Raw genomic sequence first — 18552 nt, 5'->3', positions numbered from 1 at the left:
CCTTGTTTGGCTCATGGTATATCTTTACAGCCATGTTTGCATTGGAAGTTAGGCTACATAGGCTACATGCAGAAACCGGTGCAAATGTAGAATAGGGCTTCATGCCTTACTGCAGTAGGCTTTGCAGGGGGCATGTAAGTGGTATAATCTGACTGAATATAACTGTTAAAATGTAAGTATTTATTGAATATTCCATTATGAAGCATAGCCTTTCAACAAAACAAAATAAAATCCCCCAGGTAAAATACATATTTAATTATGCTGGATGTGCTTATTGACTGGTTTTGGTCACCTCAATCATAATTTATCCATACACCTACCTATCCAATAAATGTCATTATTTGTGCTAAAAGGGAACAGGACTTATAAGTCATAGATAGGCCTATACTTCTTTTATCAACGCAAATATAAAATCAAGCAGTTGGAGCAATGCACAGAGACAACAGTCAACATAAGATCAATTTGTGATGCACACGGGTGACGCCGTATGTCTAGAGTCGCATTACCAAAGACTAGCGTGGGATCGGTCCCTACTGCCGCTGCTGCCTGCCTGCGCCTGTCTCATCTGGAATAGCACGGGAACCCGTTATTTTTCACTCTGCGTCTTGAAGAGGCCAATTTTAGGGGATATTCCCATTTAGGCATTCTTGATCATCGGGAGGTTTTTTACTGTCTCAAAATACACGACAGTGCAGACGACCATTAGTAATAGCATCTCCAAAAATTGTATAATAAGGTAAGAAGCATTTTGTCTGCAGAATGTCGTTTTTATGTTGGCATGGCATGTATTTAAATTGTTTGAGATGATTGTCTAGAGATATAATAATTTCCATTCACTATGTATCACATAATTGGGGGTTTTCCTGCCCTTATAGACAAATTTCAATGAATGATATTTGGGGAGAGGTTTGGCGTTTTATTTTGGGGATCTGCGCATCCATCATGAACATTTGCATAACGTTTAGAAAACTAAAAACATGCTAAATGAATTACTTCTATTTCGAAAATAATATTCAAATCATGCTTTTCCGTTGGTTTAGTCACATTTCACGAGAATGACCAGACGACTATGTCATTTGATTGGTTGATTCTCCATTTTTGTCATTTTTAGATGTTGCGCATGGTGAAAAATGACATGAGAAATAGAGTGATGTGATTTCGAGCGGGTTATCACTTACAAGGTTTAATTCCCACACCACTGCGTCGTTTCTATCGGAATGCACTTGTATACCCCCCTCTATGTCCGAGCAGGCTTATACCATTAACTGGATATCTGAAACGACATGTTCTATCTGCAATTAAATAGCATATTTTCCCCCACATCACGTTAGTGTTGCGCGTACATGTGATGTGGACAACCATACATTGTTATATGTGTAACGACATTAATCTAAGGTGAAGAATATTAAGCCTTCAGACCGTAGGTGCCAAACCCATTTTCACCTTCCCTCTGATCTCTTTACTCATCTTCAAGCAAAAATGTTTCTCCTCAAGGTCATTCCATGCCTTGGGCTCATTTGATGTTATGTAAGATCCAAATCATTTCAACACAAGCCTTTTGGTTGCATCATCTAAATATATGTCATTTTTTAATGAAAAATATCCTTTGCGCCAAATGTTGGATATGCAACACACATTGCAAATAGGCCAAGCCTATGTCAATGTGTAATGTGCCTGTATGGGGCATACATGGCCTCTGCAAAGAGGTCTGCACCTTTTTGGCATAGGCAGTGCACTACCACATGGTTGTTGGTTCAAGCACGGTGCTTGCTGTCCATGACTCCATCACAATGTATGCCTACTGCATAGCCTACACCTAAGGCCATCGACAGCTTTTATCATATTATGGTTGTTCCAGTTATCTCCCACAACTGTCAATTTAACAATTAGTCTTTGAGTTAATTTAATTTTGATTATGTTTTCTAGGACAGGATAACATTTTAGCATATAGGCAACTGAATGGCCCATGTATAGTTTCCATAGTCAACAAACATATTGGCAGAGCAGATGTAAGCAGTAGCCACTGCCAATCCAGGCTGTCAGATTTGTGACTTTTTATTATTTAAGATGATGATCCACTGTGAAAGAGAGCAGCTCGCCAGTTGGGTTGATTCCCTTGTTGATTCATTATCTAGTCAATGGCTTTAAAGGATTAATGAAGTACTGCACCATCGATGCTCCCTCCCTCCGCCCAAAACATGCTGCCTGTCTGAAGAGAGCTGCATCTACTCCTATCTAACTACAGACTCCCTCACATCTGAAGTTGCGGAAGGCATCGCCCAAGAATTTGTGAGATCAACATGAATTCGATTTTTTCTGTTTTGTTTTTACAGCAACTTTGAGATTCCTTGTGTAATGAAAAGCGCTATATAAAATAAATATATTATTCTTATTACTGCCCATGCACCCTATGGGCTACACACTGCTGGCTTCATATGATTACTCCATTATGTTATGATGACATATCCTTATCACTCATTCATTAATGAATAGATTCCTCTAGAGGTTTATACTTTGACGTTATTAAATGTGAACTGCAGTTAAAAGTATACGTCCCAAATGGCACCCTATTCCCTATATAATAAACTACCAACCAGTGCCCTATGGGCACTATACATTTGGGACAATCCCCAAATATCAGGCTACAGGTAATTTTGGAACCCAGAACCAAAACTCGCGTGCGAAAGTCTGTCACAAGAGACTATAGGCTACAGGTAAAACGTAGACAGGTACGTTGGATGATAGGTAATGATCGAACGCTTGATGTGATAGTCAGTCTTGCTGACTGCAGTGGTCCTACCCAGCACTGTGTGATGTCAGGCCAGAGACTGTGGTGCCAACAGATTTAGAGAACACAAATAGAACACTGGCATCAGGCAGGGAAAGCAATTCATTATTGATATATAGTCTTTTCTTTTTTTTCCTTCTTTTTTTTTTACTAATTTCATTCCTTACAAAGGGACTGTTTGAAACAAAGCAGGTTTGAGAGCAAACTTGTTGGTTACATTTCCTATGAAAACCCTCTCTTTATAATGCGTTATAAGCACGTTTATAACACCTTATGCGTTATACATAATGCATTATAATGCACAACATACATTTGAATGTGTGGTAGGCTATTTCTATCACCACGTTGGTAGAAAAATACCCTGATGAAGGTCTATTGAGACCGAAATGTTGGTCTATGATCCATTAAATGTCGCGAAGCATCAAGATCACCTATGTGCTGGAGTTTCCTTTCTATTCAGTATAAATCCTTCCCAGTCATCATTTTCAGAGATGTTTTTTGTTATTGAGTCTCTTTGGTCATGTGCTTCCTGCACAACAGGCACCATGGGAAAACAGAACAGCAAGCTGACCCCTGAGGTGATGGAGGACCTGGTGAAGAGCACAGAGTTTAACGAACACGAGCTCAAGCAATGGTACAAAGGCTTCCTCAAAGACTGCCCCAGCGGCAGGCTGAACCTGGACGAATTCCAACAGCTCTATGTAAAGGTGTGTTGTGATTGGCTACATTCTCTTATTGCAGATCAGGTATGGTACATCTGCTTTACATGCTGGAGACGTTATTGATATGGTGTTATAACTTCTAGCTAGGGAAATGATTGATACCATGATTATATAATGTGATTATAAGAAACCTTTGTAAAGCTAGAACAGAGCGGAATCAGGGTTTGATTTCTCTGTTCGTATTGAAACTGCACTGTTGTTCATTATGTTTTCTAACTGATCATAATGCTTGAACAGTTGTCACTCTGAGCTATGTATTATGGAATCCTTGTAAATGGTTCAAAGGAAGCCAGTAGAGGTGCGTGGGTAAAATCACTGGAGAAGCCACGGCAGGAAAGAAATGGCATATTACAACCTGTGTTGTGATAATTGCGTTGTTTGCTCTATAACCTGTTAGTTCATATGCCTTGCCACCGTGATATATAGGCCTAAGGCCAAGACAATAAGAAGACACAGTGGCAGAATAAATTCAACCACACCTTTGTTTCATCACAAAACCGGAGAGCAACATCTGTCCGGTGGAGTCCACAAAGCATATTGCATGTAACAAACAGTTACATGACCTACAGCACGGTCAATCAAGTTAATGTTTTCTACATTTTCGGACTACTAAACAAACACCAGAGAGTTACCGCAAGTCACAAAGAAAACAGGAGCTGCCTCCACTATTCCAGCACCATTTCAACTTTAACATTTCAACATCATCAAATCACCTATACTTAGTCTAATACAGTGACAACTAAAAGATTCCCAAAACAATTTAGTCCAATCAACGTAAGCAAAATATAATGTGGCTGTCCATGGTTCTGATTTCTGTGTGTGTGTGCATAAGTAGAAAAAACATGTTGACTCACCCTACTCCAATGCCATCCTCCTCTCTTTCATGTTGCCGAAACGGTCTATGACTCTGTCATACAGTACACGCTTTTAGTTTTTGTTATCCTAGGCTACCTGGCTAAAATGCTTGCTCGCTGGCCTAACTTCCTTTCATGGGCAACGATTAGCCAGCTAGTTAACATTAGCCTACTACATCTAGCTACATATTGAACTTCCATCCTCTCAGGCCAGAGGCACAATGTATGAATTTATGGTTGGATCAGAATTGTCGTTATAATCATTGGTCAGTACGGAGAATTAAGTAAAACCAAGTCCAAATCCCTATCTCCATCCATTTCTAATTTAGGAAAGGGCCAATTTTAGCTAGCCACCGGATGACAACAACACAACAAGATGCAACAATTCACGTTTTTTTCTGTCAATGACGTTTAGTTTTTGATGTGATGTGATTGGTGTGATGCCATATCCAAACTGGCTTCCCTTGACACTTTTTTTGGTGCGTCAGGACCATTCACAGTTGAGTTCACTCAGTTTATCTCAACGCTGATTGCCTATCATTGTATAAAAAAAAAATATTAAGGGAGGCCAAATGCTCGCTGGCTTCCCTTGCATTCAATGTTACGGGCAGCAACAATGTCATACTCTTTTTGACCAGACAGCATCAGATAGATGGGCTACACATACAGAGACAGAGGGGCGCTGTTTCGCTCGCTAGGATGCTTTCTCCGGTGAAATACATTCAGCCTCTTGCGAATTGAAGGAAAATTATGAAACACAGAAAGACGAAAGATAAAATGATTTCTGGGGGAAGCCTAGCTTCCCTTGGCATCCATGAATACACAACAAGGAAGGAAGCTGCTCTAATCAGTTAAAGATCTAAGTTAGATACAACTAAAGACATGTTTTTAAACGTCATGTTAGAGATTAATAAATAGTTGTATATCACAGCTGTCTCTCAATCAATCAATCAATCAATCTCTCTCTATTTCGCAGTTCTTCCCGTATGGCGACGCGTCAAAGTTTGCACAGCACGCCTTTAGGACCTTCGACAAGAACAGCGACGGCACCATCGACTTCCGAGAGTTCATCTGTGCCCTGTCCATCACATCACGTGGCAGCTTCGAGCAGAAGCTCAACTGGGCTTTCAACATGTATGACTTGGATGGAGACGGCAAGATCACCAGGGTGGAGATGTTGGAGATCATCGAGGTAAGGAATCACATTGATGGCTGGTTTCCCGGACACAGATTAAGCCAAGTTCTGGATTGAAAAGCTATTTCCTCCATTGAAATAGTTTTTTAGTCCATTATTAGGTTTAATCTGTGTCCGGGAAACCAGCCCTATACTGTATGTTTAAAACAAATTATACTGGATTGTTACCATGACATTTATACCATTTGTTCAAGCTATCTATCCAGTTTGAAGTAATCAGCAGTGCATGTTGTTAGAATGTATACTACTAAAGACAAACATGACTAAAAGGAAACATTGAGACAGAGGATGATCAAGTTTAGCTAGATAATCAGCAGAATGTTTAGGACTACAGTTTTATATTGTGGGGAACATTTGCAGTGGTGTAAAGTACTTAAGTAAAAATACTTTAAAGTACTACTTAAGTAGTTTTTTGGGGTATCTGTCCTTTACTTTACTATTTATATTTTTGCCAACTTTTACTTTTACTTCACTACATTCCTAAAGAAAATAATGTACTTTTACTCCATACATTTTCCCTGACACTCAAAAGTACTCGTTACGTTTTGACAGGAAAACACAAGTGCTTTGTTTGTGTTTATGTCTGAGTGTTGGAGTGTGCCCCTGGCGATGCGTCAAAAAGAATATATACACTGCTCCAAAAAATAAAGGGAACACTTAAACAACACAATGTAACTCCAAGTCAATCACACTTCTGTGAAATCAAACTGTCCACTTAGGAAGCAACACTGATTGACAATACATTTCACATGCTGTTGTGCAAGTCGAATAGACAACAGGTGGAAATTATAGGCAATTAGCAAGACACCCCCAATAAAGGACTGGTTTTGCAGGTGGTGACCACAGACCACTTCTCAGTTCCTATGCTTCATGGCTGATGTTTTGGTCACTTTTGAATGCTGGCGGTGCTTTCACTCTAGTGGTAGCATGAGACGGAGTCTACAACCCACACAAGTGGCTCAGGTAGTGCAGCTCATCCAGGATGGCACATCAATGCGAGCTGTGGCAAGAAGGTTTGCTGTGTCTGTCAGCGTAGTGTCCAGAGCATGGAGGCGCTACCAGGAGACAGGCCAGTACATCAGGAGACGTGGAGGAGGCCGTAGGAGGGCAACAACCCAGCAGCAGGACTGCTACCTCCGCCTTTGTGCAAGGAGGAGCAGGAGGAGCACTGCCAGAGCCCTACAAAATGACCTCCAGCAGGCCACAAATGTGCATGTGTCTGCTCAAACGGTCAGAAACAGACTCCATGAGGGTGGTATGAGGGCCCGACGTCCACAGGTGGGGGGTGTGCTTACAGCCCAACACCGTGCAGGACGTTTGGCATTTGCCAGAGAACACCAAGATTGGCAAATTCGCCACTGGCGCCCTGTGCTCTTCACAGATGAAAGCAGGTTCACACTGAGCACATGTGACAGACGTGACAGAGTCTGGAGACGCCATGGAGAACGTTCTGCTGCCTGCAACATCCTCCAGCATGACCGGTTTGGCGGTGGGTCAGTCATGGTGTGGGGTGGCATTTCTTTGGGGGGCCGCACAGCCCTCCATGTGCTCGCCAGAGGTAGCCTGACTGCCATTAGGTACCGAGATGAGATCCTCAGACCCCTTGTGAGACCATATGCTGGTGCGGTTGGCCCTGGGTTCCTCCTAATGCAAGACAATGCTAGACCTCATGTGGCTGGAGTGTATCAGCAGTTCCTGCAAGAGGAAGGCATTGATGCTATGGACTGGCCCGCCCGTTCCCCAGACCTGAATCCAATTGAGCACATCTGGGACATCATGTCTCGCTCCATCCACCACAGACTGTCCAGGAGTTGGCGGATGCTTTAGTCCAGGTCTGGGAGGAGATCCCTCAGGAGACCATCCGCCACCTCATCAGGAGCATGCCCAGGCATTGTAGGGAGGTCATACAGGCACGTGGAGGCCACACACACTACTGAGCCTCATTTTGACTTGTTTTAAGGACATTACATCAAAGTTGGATCAGCCTGTAGTGTGGTATTCCACTTTAATTTTGAGGGTGACTCCAAATCCAGACCTCCATGGGTTGATAAATTTGATTTCCATTGATAATTTTTGTGTGATTTTGTTGTCAGCACATTCAACTATGTAAAGAAAAAAGTATTTAATAAGATTATTTCATTCATTCAGATCTAGGATGTGTTATTTTAGTGTTCCCTTAATTTTTTTGAGCAGTGTATATACCTTGTGGTGTCTGGTTTTCTTAAAATAAGGAATTTGAAATGGTTTATACTTTTACTTTTGATACTTAAGTACATTTTAGCAATTCCATTTACTTTTAATACTTAAGTATATTTCAAACCAAATACTTTTACTCAAGTAATATTTTACTGGGTTACTTTCACTTTTACTTGAGTCATTTTCTATCAAGGTATCTTTACTTTTAGTCAAGTATGACAATTGAGTACTTTTTCCACCACTGAACATTGGTAAATAACTGCAGTAGTATTGAGAATAAACTTTGAACATGTTAACATATTAACCAAGACTGTCTGAAAATAGGTATTTCATTCATTCCTTTCTGTGGGATCGCCTCAAACATGTCGTCCCCTGTGTTTCTCTAGGCCATATACAAAATGGTGGGCACTGTGATCATGATGAAGATGAACGAGGACGGCCTGACACCGGAGCAGAGGGTGGACAGGATCTTCAGCAAGATGGATAAGAACAACGACGACCAGATCTCATTGGATGAGTTCAAAGAGGCGGCCAAGAGCGATCCGTCCATCGTGCTCCTCTTGCAGTGTGATATGCAGAAGTGAGAAGGAGGTGCTCATCTGTATAAAACCAGACGTGTACACTCTCTTTGGACAGGCAGCACATGTTTTAATGTCTCATTAAGTTCTTCTTCTCAGCCATTTCTACAGGAAAAAAAATTATGCTTGGACTATTTTTCAATGGACTCGCTTCTTGTGGTTGTATGCATGAGAATGTGAAATAGCTGAATAATTTGGAATATATTATATTACACAGTATCATGATACATTTATATTTTATCAAACCTAACCTGCCAATGTGAATTGTGCACAAGTAATCCTATTCCATTTACCTATTCACTTTTAGGCTAGCTTGTATATCAGTGAAGCGCTATACATTGAATTATTCTGTACTTGCAGTATTTAGATGATCCATGTCCACTGCTGCAGCTAGCTGCTAATGCTAACGCTTAACATACTGGTAATGAACAATAATTCCTATGATAATTGTAACTCGTCTCTATAATATCCAAACGTATTGAGCTCTTGGAAAAATAGAGATTCTTGTTTGTTCCAAATAGGAAACTAACTGGAACTGAAGTGTAGGTTCTAATCTTTGCATGCATGTGTTATGTGTTCAGACTCTATAATCTAACCTCTTATTACGTTTCTGCATCCTCAAGAGCGGTATTCAAGAAGAAGCCCTCCGAAAAGCATTTGGTATTGTTGCATGGGATGTACAGTAGTGATTCACCAGACCATTATATTATTAACCTCCTGTGGGAGCATGTTGCCCTCCTTATTAATAACATAACGTATGTGTAATTAATGTGACACGAGTTCTTGAATGATAGCTAATACGAGCCCTTGTTGTAACCTTTCACACAGAGACCAGATGTATCTGAAAGTTGAGTATTGAATTTAAGTCCAACAGTATTGAACAACTAGTGAATAAATATGCTGCTAATGATATACTATATTTCCCTTATAATATTATTCAATTGTACTGTTGCCATCAATCAACACCAGGCCAATGCTTATCCATCTTCAATGGAATCAGCCACCCATCACTCTTAGCATTGCTGGATACATAAAGCGCCATGATAGCTCCAAATTGGTTGGATTTCTCAGCCCACTCTATTTACAATACAAAGTAACATCATACATATCAATATGTTTACAGTAACACAGAGCACGGCAGAAATGTAACAAATCTTGGCTTTCAAGCATGGCGTCCGGAGCTTGTGAATTTCCAAAGCCAGATACGAAAGCCTTACATGAGTTTACTGGACATACTGCATTCCTAAGAACGGTACTTTTATAAAAAACAACTTTTTATTGAAGGTTTCATCTTCTAATCTCTTAATCAATCTAAGTTTACAATGGTCTGTGATGATGCAGAACCATTCACGAGTTGCAAGAAGTGCTAGATAAAAACAAAGCTTCTGAAACTAAAGGTTGTAGTCCTGTTTCAAATTTACTCCTATACGGATTGCAGATATCGTGAAAATGTACTTTTCATTGAACATACTAGACCTATTTACCATTTCGAAGCTATGCAGGCATGTACTGGCAAACATTCCACTTATTATACTAGTGGAAGCTGACATTGTTTTTCACAGTTCTGGATACAGCATAATGTAGACTTGAATGCTCATTATTGATTATTATTAGTCTATACTATTATTTGTACAGGATGATCCAAACTCCATGGCAACAATCTTTGTCGAGTAAATGTTTATACTAAATATGAAAAATCCAATTCAAAAGATAAGTTACTGTGTATTTTGTTTGTTTTGTTCTTTTTATACGTGGCATGTGTTGCACCCAAAATTACATGGTTACATTCTTTATGTAGTACTAATGAAACTCAATAAAAACATCTATGGGCTTTTTCAAAAGGCATGGTCTAGTAAGTGTGATGCTATTCATTAACCAATCAATCAAGAACGTTACATATTTCCGTGATTTATACTCCTACATAGAAATTATGCAAGTTTGACAATTGGTAAGGTTCCTAAGGTATACGTTTTGTGATGCATTTTATTGTTGTTTGAGGTGAATTATTCACTTTTCAAGATTCTCTGATTTAAAAAGAAAAATCTCCCATTTCCGTCAATTTTTCCGCCAATGTCTGTAATTGCATTTATTACAACCAATGATAATTGGTTCAGCTAAGATTTGTTATATAATGAGGGGTGAAAGTAAGGCGGTACGGTCCGGTACGGCATCCCGGCAAAATAAATAGTGGGGGTACGCCATATCGGTAAAACATGAGTCTATCACAATAATTAAAACAAAATGTCAAGAAAACTGGAGGCTATTACACCACTTTTTTATCATTACTTCATATCAGATGCATGAAAAATGAGTGAATGGACTTGAAAACTGGTGGTGTAGCCCACGCTCCAAAATGCGATGAGGTTCGCTGAGAACAATGACATTTTGCCAAGGCAGAAATAAGTGGCAGACACAGAGACGCATGTGAACAGCAGTGGACGCATAAATTCTGACCTAATGACAATCGCCAAATGTCATTACACCTTTTGCTGTTTTGTGTAACAGATGTCTCTTTCCATTCACCACTGTTTGGAGGCTGGAAATATGTTGCGAGTGGATGAACATGTGTGGATAGCCTAGTAAAGGAGCCCTTTGAAGTGATTATTTGACAATCAGTTAAAAGCATCATGACTGGTTGTGTTTATGCCACAATAAAAGGTAATACATAAAAAAAATTAAATGACAAATCTTTATGACTAGGCCCACAGAGATCCTATTGAATTAATAGGGATTCTATGTGTAATTCTATGATTAGGCCCCTAAACATTTATGCTGCAAGCGCGCACATATAGCAGGTCCCGTACCAGGATGAAATTAATTATACTTTCTTCCCTGTATATAATTTTTTGTAACAGTAAGAATTCCAACATAATATGTTCTTAGAAAAATTGGCTGCTTAAAACACATACTTCAATTGACAGTAGTTTAAAGGGATATTCAGGATTTTGGCAATCAAGCCCTTTATCCACTTCCCCAGAGTCAGTTGCTAACTAGCGTTAGGCAGTGGTGTGTATTCATGGATGCCAAGGGAAGCCAGGCTTCCCCCCAAAAATGACAAAAAAAAATTGTTTTGTTTTTTGTCTCTGTTTCATAAATGTCCTTCAATTCGCAAGAGGCTGAATGTATGTCACCGGAGAAAGCATCCAAGCGAATGAAACAGCGCCCCTCTGTCTCTGTATGTGTAGCCCATCTATGCTGTCTGGTCAAAAAGAGTATGACATTGTTGCCGCCCATACCATTGAATGCAAGGGAAGCCAGCGAGCATTTGGCCTCCCTTGATATTTTTTAAATACAATAATAGCCAATCAGCGTTGAGCTAAACAGAGTGAGCTCTGCTGTGAATGGTCCTGGCGCACCAAAAAAAAGTGTCAAGGGAAGCCAGTTTGGATTTGGCTTCACACCAATCACATCACATTAGAAGCCAAACATCATTGACAGAAAACTTGAATTGTTGCATCTCATTGTGTCATTGTCCTCCGGTGGCTAGCTAGCTAGCTAGCTAGCTATAATCAGCCTTTTCCTAAATTAGCCATGGATGGAGATACGGATTTGGATTTGTGGTTTTACTTCATTCTCCGTACTGGTCAATGACTATAACGGCGATTCTGATCCAACCATAAATTCAAACATTGTGCCCCTGGCCTAAAATAATGGAAGTTGAACATGTAGCTGAAACATGCACGAGAGCATCAGCTGTTCCGGATGACTGTGTGATCACGCTCTCCGTAGCCGATGTGAGTAAGACCTTTAAACAGATCAACATTCACAAGGCCACAGGGCCAGACGGATTACCAGGACGTGTACTCCGAGCATGCGCTGACCAACTGGCAAGTGTCTTGACTGACATTTTCAACCTCTCCCTGTCTGAGTCTGTAATACCAACATGTTTCAAGCAGACCACCATAGTCCCTGTGCCCAAGAACACTAAGATAACCTGCCTAAATGACTACCGACCCGTAGCACTCACGTCTGTAGCCATGAAGTGCTTTGATAGGCTGGTCATGGCTCACATCAACACCATTATCCCAGAAACCCTAGACCCACTTCAATTTGCATACTGCCCCAACAGATCCACAGATGATGCAATCTCTATTGCGCTCCACACTGCCCTTTCACACCTGGACAAAAGGAACACCTATTTGAGAATGCTATTCATTGACTAGCTCATCGTTCAACACCATAATGCCCTCAAAGCTCATCACTAAGCTAAGGACCCTGGGACTAAACACCTCCCTCTGAAACTGGATCCTGGACTTCCTGACGGGCCGCCCCCAGGTGGTAAGGGTAGGTAACAACACATCCGCCATGCTGATCCTCAACACGGGGGCCCCTCAGGGGTGTGTGCTCAGTCCCCTCCTGTACTCCCTGTTCACGCATGACTGCATGGCCAGGCACAACTCTAACACCATCATTAAGTTTGCAGATGACACAACAGTGGTAGGCCTGATCACCGATAACGACGAGACAGCCTATAGGGAGGAGGTCAGAGACCTGGCCGTGTGGTGCCAGGACAACAACCTCTCCCTCAACGTGATCAAAACAAAGGAGATGATTGTGGACTACAGGAAAAAGAAGACGACCTAGCACGCCCCCATTCTCATCGACGGGGCTGTAGTGGAGCAGGCTGAGAGCTTCAAGTTCCTTGGTGTCCACATCACGAACAAATTAACATGGTCCAAGCACACCAAGACAGTCGTGAAGAGGGCACGACAAAACCTATTCCCCCTAAGGAGACTGAAAATATTTGGCATGGGTCCTCAGATCCTCAAAAGGTTAGACAGCTGCACCATCGAGAGCATCCTGACTGGTTGCATCACTGCCTGGTATGGCAACTGCTCGGCCTCCGACCGCCAGGCAGTACAGAGGGTAGTGCGTACGGCCCAGTACATCACTGGGGCCAAGCTTCCTGCCATCCAGGACCTCTATACCAGGCGGTGTCAGAGGAAGGCCCTACAAATTGTCAAAGACTCCAGCCACCCTAGTCATAGACTGTTCTCTCTGCTACCGCACGGCAAGCGGTACCGGAGCTCCAAGTCTAGGTCCTAAACAGCTTCTACCCCCAAGCCATGAACATCTAATCAAATGGCTACCCAGACTATTTGCATTGCCCCCCAACCCCTCTTTTACGCTGCTGCTACTCACTGTTTATTATCTATGCATAGTCACTTGAATAACTCTATATACATGTATATATTACCCCAATTACCTCGACTAACCGGTGCCCCCACACATTGACTCGGTACCGGTACCCCCTGTATATAGCCTCGCTATTGTTACTTTTACTGCTGCTCTTTAATTATTTGTTACTTGTATTTTGTTTTATTTTATATTGTATTATTTGTGATTTGTTTTGGCATTATTTCTTAAAACTGAATTGTTGGTTAAGGGCTTGTAAGTAAGCATTTCACTGTAAGGTCTACACCTGTTGTATTCGGCGCATGTGACAAATACAATTTGATTTGATTTGATTTTATGTAGTAACGTTAGGCTAACGTTAACTAGCTGGCCTGGCACATCGTTGCCCATGAAAGGAAGTTAGGCTAGCGATCAAGCATTTTAGCCTGGTAGCCTAGGACAACAAAAACTAAAAGCGTGTATGACAGAATCATAGACCGTTTAGGCAACATGAAAGACGATGGCATTGGCATTTCTCTACAAGTAGGGTGAGTCAACATGTTTTTTTTACTTGCTCGCACACACGCACACACACACACACCCCTACAGCATGGTAACTCTGTGGTTCTAAATCAATAGCTGTTTAGTAGTCCGAAAATGTCGGAAACATTAACTTGCTTCCTTTTTTTTAAAATGGGGGGTGGGGGACACCAGTGGTGAGAGCACGTGGTGCGGAGCGACCACCTGGTAGGAGCGACCTGTCAGGTAGGACGCAATCCAAGAGTGAGCAGCGCCGGAGATGCCCAACTTGGAGAGGGTGGAGAGGAGGATCTGATGGTTCACAGTATCAAAGGCAGCGGATAGGTCTAGAAGGATAAGAGCAGAGGAGAGAGAGTTAGCTTTAGCAGTGCGGAGAGCCTCCGTGACACAGAGAAGAGCAGTCTCAGTTGAATGACCAGTCTTGAAACCTGACTGGTTTGGATCAAGAAGGTCATTCTGAGAGAGATAGCAGGAGAGTTGGCTAGAGACGGCACGCTCAAGAGTTTTGGAGAGAAAAGAAAGAAGGGATACTGGTCTGTAGTTGTTGACATTGGAGGGATCGAGTGTAGGTTTTTTGAGGAGGGGTGCAACTCTCGCTCTCTTGAAGACGGAAGGGACATGGCCAGCGGTCAAGGATGAGTTGATGAGCGAGGTGAGGTAAGGGAGAAGGTCTCCGGAAATGGTCTGGAGAAGAGAGGAGGGGATAGGGTCAAGCGGGCATTTTGTTGGGCGGCCGGCCATCACAAGTCGCAAGATTTCATCTGGAGAGAGAGGGGAGAAAGAAGTCAAAGCATAGGGTAGGGCAGTGTGAGCAGGACCAGCGGTGTCATTTGACTTAATAAATGAGGATCGGATGTCGTCAACCTTCTTTTCAAAATGGTTGACGAAGTCATCCACAGAGAGGGAGGAGGGAGGGGGAGGAGGAGGAGGATTCAGCAGGGAGGAGGTGGCAAAGAGCTTCCTAGGGTTAGAGGCAGAGGCTTGAAATTTTGAGTGGTAGAAAGTGGCTTTGGCACCGGAAACAGAGGAAGAGAATGTAGAGAGGAGGGAGTGAAAAGATGACAGTCCGCAGGGAGTCTAGTTTTCCTCCATTTCCGCTTGGCTGCCCCGTGCCCTCTTCTGTGAGCTCGCAATGAGTCGTCAAGCCACGGAGCAGGAGGGGAGGACCGAGCCGGCCGGGAGGATAGGGGACATAGAGAGTCAAAAGATGCAGAAAGGGAGGAGAGGAGGGTTGAGGAGGCAGAATCAGGAGATCGGAGTGAGAAGGATTTAGCAGAGGGAAGAGATGATAGGATGGAAGAGGAGAGAGTAGCGGGAGAGAGCGAAGGTTGCGACGGCACATTACCATCTGAGTAGGGGCAGAGTGAGTAGTGTTGGAGGAGAGCGAGAGAGAAAAGGATACAAAGTAGTGGTCGGAGACTTGGACGGGAGTTGCAGTGAGATTAGTAGAAGAACATACAATATGTTTTGTGGACTTCACTGGACAGGTGTTGCTCTATGGTTGAATTTATTCTGCCACTGTCTTCTTATTGTCTCGGCCTTAGGCCTATATAGACACTACATGACCAAAAGTATGTGGACATCTGCTCGTCAAACATTTCATTCAAAAATCATGGGAATGAATATGGAGTTGGTCTCCCCTTTGCTGCTATAACAGCCTCTACTCTACTGGGAAGGCTTTCCACTAGATGTTGGAACATTGCTGCGGGGACTTGCTTCCATTCAGCCACAAGAGCATTAGTGAGGTCGGGCACTGATGTTGGGCGATAAAGCCTGGCTTGCAGTCTGCGTTCTAATTCATCCCAAAGGTGTTCGATGGGGTTGAGGTCAGGGCTCTGTGCAGGCCAGTCAAGTTCTTCCACACTGATCACGACAAACCATTTCTGTATGGACCTCGCTTTGTGCACGGGGGCATTGTCATGCTGAAACAGGAAAGGGCCTTCCCCAAACTGTTGCCACAAAGTTGGAAGCACAAAATTGTGTAGAACGTCATTGTATGTGGTAGCATTAAGATTTCACTTCACTGGAACGAAGGGGCCTAGCCCGAACCATGAAACACAGCCGTAGACCATTATTCCTCCTCCACCAAACTTTACAGTTGGCACTTTGCATTCGGGCAGGTAGCGTTCTCCTGTCATCCGCCAAACCCAGATTCGTCCGTCGGACTGCCAGATGGTGAAGAGTGATTAATCACACCAGAGAACGCGTTTCCACTGCTCCAGAGTCCAATGGCGGTGAGCTTTACACCACTCCAGCCGACGCTTGGCATTGCCCATGGTGATCTTAGGCTTGTGTGCAACTGCTCGTCCATGAAAATGTGTATGTGCTACGCGCTTCAGCACTCGGTGGTCTCTTTCTGTGAGCTTGTGTGGCTTACCACTTCGCAGCTGAGCCGTTGTAGCTCCTAGACGTTTCCACTTCACAATAACAGCACTTACAGGTGACCGGGGCAGCTCTACAAGGGCAGAAATTTGATGAACTGACTTGCTGGAAAGGTGCTGTGGTGACCCGTCATTCAGGTCAGGTGGGGCTCTGCTTTCTTGAGTAAGGCAGCTCCAAAATGCAGGTGTTTCAGCCTAGCTCAGTGCTTTCTATGGTGGTGTGGTAGCCAGCGGAAAATACGGAGGGTAGGGGTTGGTAATGTTCTCTAGTTGCGCCGTGATTGACTCAGTGTTCTGTCACTCATGGGGACACTACGTCACTGCAAAATCTACGGGAGAGCTCGACAATTCAAGCCCCTTGGGTGAAAAATATAAAAATAATGTATGCACTAACTGTAAGTCGCTCTGGATAAGAGCGTCTGCTAAATGACTAAAATGTAAATGTAAAATGTGTTGCCATAGAGTTACATTAGAAGTGCCCATCCAAGAAGGCTCAAGGTCATTGGCCACAGATAAAATGACGTCAAATCACGTTATATCTACCGTAGCTTTGATTGGACTGATCATGTCAACATCATACTTTCAAAATCTTAGCTAGCAAACTAGCAGTCATCATCATGAATCAAGTCGACAATCTACTGGCAAATCCTTTTCAATCCTTGTTATTTGAAGATAAATAATGAAGATAAATAATAGATAAAACGTATCGTTGCTCATCGGCCATTGGACATAAACATTACACAAGTTGGAAATCGCAAATTCAACAATGAGTGGTTTGGAAGCAATCAGTGGCTAACTGCAAGCATTGCAAAGCAATCACTAGCCTGCTATTCAGAGGAGTGGGTGTGTGGTCCAAGTCTGGGTTTAAGGGTCTCTTTTCCAAGCTTAAAAGGATGAACATTTAACATTGGCCAGGCTGTCAATCCAGCATGACTTCTGCAGCGTTCAAGACAACTTGGAACTCGGAAAAAAACTAGCTCCGACTCGGAAAATACGTTTTGAACAGTCATCCAACTCGGAATTGCAAGTCGGGAACTCGGGCCTCTTTCTAGAGCTCCGACCTGAAGATCACTGATGTCATGATTCAACCCAGTTATCTTGAAAGCACCATAAATCCAGAGAATGCCAGACTTGATGACAGAATTTGCCCATGAAGGAACGCCGCGCCACCTTCCTGTTCAAGTGAGCACAGCACAACAAGGTGAGTCCAAAAATGTATTGTATGCTGCTGCATAAGTGATGTGATATGCCAGGGAGATATGTATACTGTAGCTACGAAAGTAATACTAAGTGTATGTTGTGTAGTAAACTGTTAGTAGTCCATGTGCCTCACCCTAATAATTTGGTCCCTTTTCCCCTCTTAATTAATCCTACTGTTCTGACTTGGTGGTGCACATGTAGCCTATAGCCTGTTTTAGAGAACTGTCATCATCGAATATTGTAAGAGCTTTCATTGTCTGCTTATATGCCCCCTTTATTTATCCTACGGTTCTGACTTGGTGGTGCACATGTAGTCTATAGCCTGTTTTAGAGAAATGTCATCATCGAATATTGTAAGAGCTTTCATTGTCTGCTTATATGCCCCCTTTATTTATCCTACGGTTCTGACTTGGTGTACAGGGAGAATACTGTAAGAACGGCCCATGTTCTGAATTCTGTCGCTGTACATTTCAAAAGGTGTCACGAGTTACAAAGCCAGAACCCAGAAGCAGACCAGGACAAGGTAAGTTGAAACGAAGGTGAGTGTTTATTTACAAATTCAAGAGTGATGCTGAATAATCCAGGGAACAGAGCGGGCGGCGTTGATTAGTTGTTGGGGGTGCAGTGGTTGATCCCATCATGGCTCGGCAGCCGCCGACCACCAGGCAGAGGTTGGATGAAGGTTCCGGACGAGTGACTGCAGATGGAACAAAACGGAGGTAAGTAAACAACAAACCAACAAGGTGCAAAAACAACAAAACTAACGCTAGAGGCTCTAAGACTGATACTCTGGTAAACCTACTGTTCATGGCTAACGATCCGGCAGGGAATGGATGTTAGGCCAGAGCCTAAGAAGGGTGATGATCAGGACCAGGTGTGCAGATTGCTGATGGGATGCAGGTGCGGAAATCAAGAGAGCTCCCCGGAGCGTTTCCAGAACCCTCGGGAAACTGGAGATCCCGAGCAGAAAAACTAGTCCACAG

General features: G+C 42.8%; 1 protein-coding gene across 1 annotated transcript; it reads left to right on the top strand.

Annotated features, from left to right (window-relative positions):
- Positions 1-489: 489 nt before the first annotated feature.
- LOC121539615 (visinin-like protein 1) lies at positions 490-10176 on the top strand. Its single transcript, XM_041848247.2, has 4 exons — positions 490-736; positions 3329-3495; positions 5341-5556; positions 8142-10176. Exons 2-4 carry the CDS (start codon positions 3334-3336, stop codon positions 8337-8339), a joined length of 576 nt encoding a protein of 191 aa, XP_041704181.1. The 5' UTR covers positions 490-736; positions 3329-3333; the 3' UTR covers positions 8340-10176.
- Positions 10177-18552: the final 8376 nt, after the last annotated feature.

The sequence above is a fragment of the Coregonus clupeaformis genome, chromosome 25, assembly GCF_020615455.1.
Source record: "Coregonus clupeaformis isolate EN_2021a chromosome 25, ASM2061545v1, whole genome shotgun sequence".
In the NCBI taxonomy this organism is placed as follows: domain Eukaryota; kingdom Metazoa; phylum Chordata; class Actinopteri; order Salmoniformes; family Salmonidae; genus Coregonus; species Coregonus clupeaformis.
Note: the sequence above shows the minus strand (reverse complement) of the source record. Positions and strands in the feature narration are given on the sequence as shown.